This window comes from Drosophila elegans, unplaced genomic scaffold (genome assembly GCF_018152505.1).
Source record: "Drosophila elegans isolate 14027-0461.03 unplaced genomic scaffold, ASM1815250v1 contig_149, whole genome shotgun sequence".
In the NCBI taxonomy this organism is placed as follows: domain Eukaryota; kingdom Metazoa; phylum Arthropoda; class Insecta; order Diptera; family Drosophilidae; genus Drosophila; species Drosophila elegans.
In genome coordinates, this window is record NW_024545513.1 from 20,879,865 (window position 1) to 20,884,171 (window position 4,307).

The 4,307-nt window shown below is 38.4% G+C and overlaps 1 protein-coding gene across 1 annotated transcript; it reads right to left on the minus strand.

Annotated features, from left to right (window-relative positions):
- Positions 1-651: 651 nt before the first annotated feature.
- On the minus strand, positions 652-1,655 carry LOC108147641. The gene has a single exon (XM_017274296.2). It carries the CDS (start codon positions 1,482-1,484, stop codon positions 894-896), a length of 591 nt encoding a protein of 196 aa, XP_017129785.1. The 5' UTR covers positions 1,485-1,655; the 3' UTR covers positions 652-893.
- Between the last annotated feature and the right edge of the window lie 2,652 nt (positions 1,656-4,307).

Genomic DNA, 4,307 nt, shown 5'->3' on the forward strand with positions numbered 1-4,307 from the left:
CTCCTCGGATCACGAGCTGCAACGTGATGTGGGCAAATCCGCAGGGAGATCGCAGATGCGAAGCTAAATATATACCCAGCAGGGTTTCAAATACAAATAACACATGGTGTATTTAAAACTAAATTTACACGTAGTTTTTTCAAACATAATATTGGTTTCTGCAGATATTTTAAAGAATATAACTCACATAATCTGAAAAGTAATCTAATGGAGGCAATAATAATTGATGTTTAACTCAAACATAGAATATCATTTCTTTTATCATAATAAACTAAATTTGAATTTTCATCGAAGCAATAAACTAAGCTGAGTTAACCCATAAACAATGTAAATTAAAATCCTTTCATAAATCTATAAAAATTTAACAACTTAAACGTTTTTGTTTTGGTTTTTAAAAACTTTTAAAGCATTTTAAATATTAAATTCAATTTTAATTTGTATTAAAGCAACTAAACTTTGCTGATTATGTCCAAAATATATTTGTAATGTGAATTAATTAAGAAAACCAATCAGCAATCAACAATGACTTAACAACTTGGCAAGAGCTTTTTCTTGAAAAAAAAAAAACCTGATAGGCCGAAGAAGTTCAGAATGGTTACGGCTGATCCATGGGAACCCAGAAGCCCTCCGCTCTCCAATGAAAACAAACAATGCGTTAATATAGTTTAATTTGTTTTGCCATAAAATAAATACTCAACAAGGACCCCGCGGGGCGGAGTAGATGGCCAGGAGCAAGGCCAGCGATAAGGCTTTCAATCCACATATATTTACCTTACTCTTCTGTTTTTTTTTTTTATTTTTTTTTTTCGTTTTTAGCATTATGTTTTTAATGTGATCCCCTTTGGCTTAACCGATCAATCTTTATGGCAGCTTGCATAAAAATTTACGACTCATCATTGCCGGGAGAAGAGGAGCAGCAACAGCAACGGCAACAGCAGCGACCAGAAATATACAGAAATATGCCGATGGCCCCGACTATCGTTGAAGGTATAGTGGATGACGCCACGTCGGGTGCGGAGGACATCGTTCAGATACTTGTCGACCATATTGTTCTCCGCAAGGCACGACAGCATCAAATCATCCGGCAGCTGGATATGAAATGGAAAGCAGTACATGTGGGCGAAATCCAGTCTGATCGTTTCATTTCTTTTATTGTCCAGGCAAAAGAACGTGGCCATATCCGACAACTGAAAGCGTGCACAGTTCTGTAGCGCCGAATCCTTCAACACCACCATTATATGATCCATTGTATTGGGCATAAACAGGGAAAACGGCTCGCCGGCCTTCACGAAAGTGTCGCGAAACTTGGTGAAGGCCAGCAGTGGATAGGTGCCGCCACACTTTCGCTCTAAGATCATTTCATCCTCCAGCAAGTATTTGCATCTATCTGGGAGTCTGTTATCTTTGAGATAGACAAGAGAAAGGGCACCGCCAAAGTGGAGCAGCAACAGCCACAGATGTATCTGAATCCTGGCCAGCTCCATCCACTCACTAACCACGAATTTTATCACGATCCCAAGATTTTGTTGCAACCCGAGTACTCGGTCTTCCTATGCCTTCGATCCAATCTGCCAGTGTCGATCTCTGTGCGTCAGTGTGTCTAGCATTCGATTCATTTCTAAATGCGGCAAATATCAAAATAATTACAGGCCCACAGACAGCTGGCTAGCAGTTTGCTGAGGTCGCATGACTCACTTTCTGGAGTCGTGACTTTGTACTTTGGGGGGACTCGGAGCCATAAAAACGTAGGTTCTATTGGATTACAAAAAAATATAGAATATTATTAACAACATAGAGCTTTTCTTAAGGGAATTCTATGTCTTTAATGCAAACAGTTAAAAAATAATGTATAAAAATACATGTAAAAAAAAAAATGTAAAACAAAAAATAAATTGTATTATTATTTAAACTTTTGAAATAAATTACTTGGAAAATTATTATTATTATTTTCTCTAAGCCATTTTGATTGGGTTTAACTTTAAAAACGCCGCTTAAAGAACACCTTTATTGGCGTTATTCATTCCGCACTGCCGCTGATTTACTGCCGATTTAATTGATTCAATTACGGGGCGGCATTATTTCAATTAGGCAAATCGCAGAGAGGTGATCGGAGATCGGGGAAACTTGACATGACACGTTGAAGTCGATCCGAGTTTAGCTGAGTCGAGTCGAGTGGAGACGAGACGAGCTATCATCGATAATTATGATGAGTGCGATCCGAACCGATCCGATCGATCGATCGATCGGTTCTGATTTGCCTGCATTGCTTTGGGTGATTAATGCAACGGCAGTCTGCAGACGGCCAACTGTTTGGCTTCCTTCAATTGCCGATTGAGTGATTGACTGATTGACTGATTGACTTTTCCGGAAGAAAACACTCGGCAGATTGTGATTGCATAATCCGTTTGAATGCAACAGCAATGGTTTTTATTTAATTGATTTTTAGTCAGATTGAAAAATAATTAATTGATAAGACTTCGTTGAAAGGGCCTAAATCTCAAAGGTTTAATCTTAAGACCTGAAAACTTAATTTATTTCCTGACTTTTAATACATAAATCATAGACAAGATTCCTCCTTTTTTAAGTATTGTATTTTGATCTCCAGACTAAAATCTCAAGCTTTAAGCCCCTCTCCAAAATCCTGGCTTTTATAATCGCTGAACAAAGTTGTTGAATTCTTTATCCAAGCATTGGTTTCTGTTTTCCAAGGCAGACCCTCTTTTGGTGATCACTTCTTGATTTATCTGGCAAATCAATTTGATTCTCGCCCCACCATCTCACCCGTTGAGTTTTGTGTGCGCCCTTGAAGAATCCATTTAATTATTAGATTTCAGTCCCTCTGTGGAGAGTCTCTTAATTTAATATTGTATTTAAAACGCAGCTTTAACGGCATTCTGTCTGCCCGACTCGTTCGGTTTTGTGTACACTTTTTCGGTTTTGTTTATTTCTGGAGATTTCTGTCCGCTTGTGATGGAAATATGAATTTATTGATTTTGTCATTAATGGGGTTTCCTTTCAGCCCAGCAGGTGGCAATTGTCATGCTGCCAGTGTTGTCAACATACGCTCCGCTGATTTATGGTTCGGTGGGTTCTTCTTCTCGCCGCCGGCTTTTTCGAATTCTATATAGACGTATAGTACATATGATCGGAAGTTGGCACACCATTTGCGGCAAGTGCTGTCGTTCTCCATATTAATCGATGGGGCAACAAAGCCTGATACTTCCGCCGCCCCCTCACTTATTTTGGAATTGTGTCACGGAGAATCGGAGAATCGGAGAATTGGAGAATCCAAAATGTAGAATCGGAAGCAAAAAGGTTCGTTCAGTATGCGGACACTGTGCCAGATTTTTGGACAAAAGGGTATCAAGGGTTAGGATCACGGCGATATTCCTAGAAACAACTTCGATTTATAAAAGTTATGGGAGTGACTTTTTAAATGGAAATAAATATGACCAATGTCCAAGCCAATCTTTCATATCCTCAAGTTGAAAGCTTAAGATTATCATAATCCGATACAAAGATCGTGACAAAATCGATTCAGAAATAGACCCAAGACAGACATGATCTCAGCCCTAGCTAAATTATATGAAGAGGCAGTAATAAATGTCTTGTATTTCCAGGGTATTGCGATAGTCGCTTTTAAGTACCAATATTTTTGCACATTTTTCGTTTTCCACCTGTTCATTAATTTTTTTTATTTTTGCAGTTTTCTTCGATAGTTATATTCAATTTGGGATTCCATCAGTTTATGGTTTATTGCACTTGATATTGTCCATTATTTAAGTTTATTTCTGTGGCCATATATATTGATATATGTATATGTATATATTTCATGACGAAGGCGACCTTCCAATTGCCAATGGATTGGAGTTCGTTGGCCACTTGGCTGTCGGCGATTTTCGTGTTAATTTTTTTGTAAGCTTTTTGGATTGTTTCGTTTTTCATTTGGTTTTTTTTTTAAATTTGTTTTGGATTTTTTCTTGTGTGTTGATTGGTGGCTTGGGGAACCGTTAAACTTTTGCCCCTTGCCTTGACACCTGACACTTGACACATGACACCTGACACAGGCGACGACAGCGGTGCGGCTACACTAGAAAAAATTGCCCTGGGCGCCTCGAAATTGGGCATTGGATATTGGGAATGGGGGATTCTTGCTTCATTAATCGCTCGCAATTAAGCGCCACTTTATTTCCAACTTCACACTTTGTTCGAGGCTGCCTTTCTGTGTATGTTTTTTGTTTTTATTTTATTTACTTTCGCAGCTCCCCCTTTCTTTATTTTTTTTTTTTTTTGTTATTTTTTTGAGT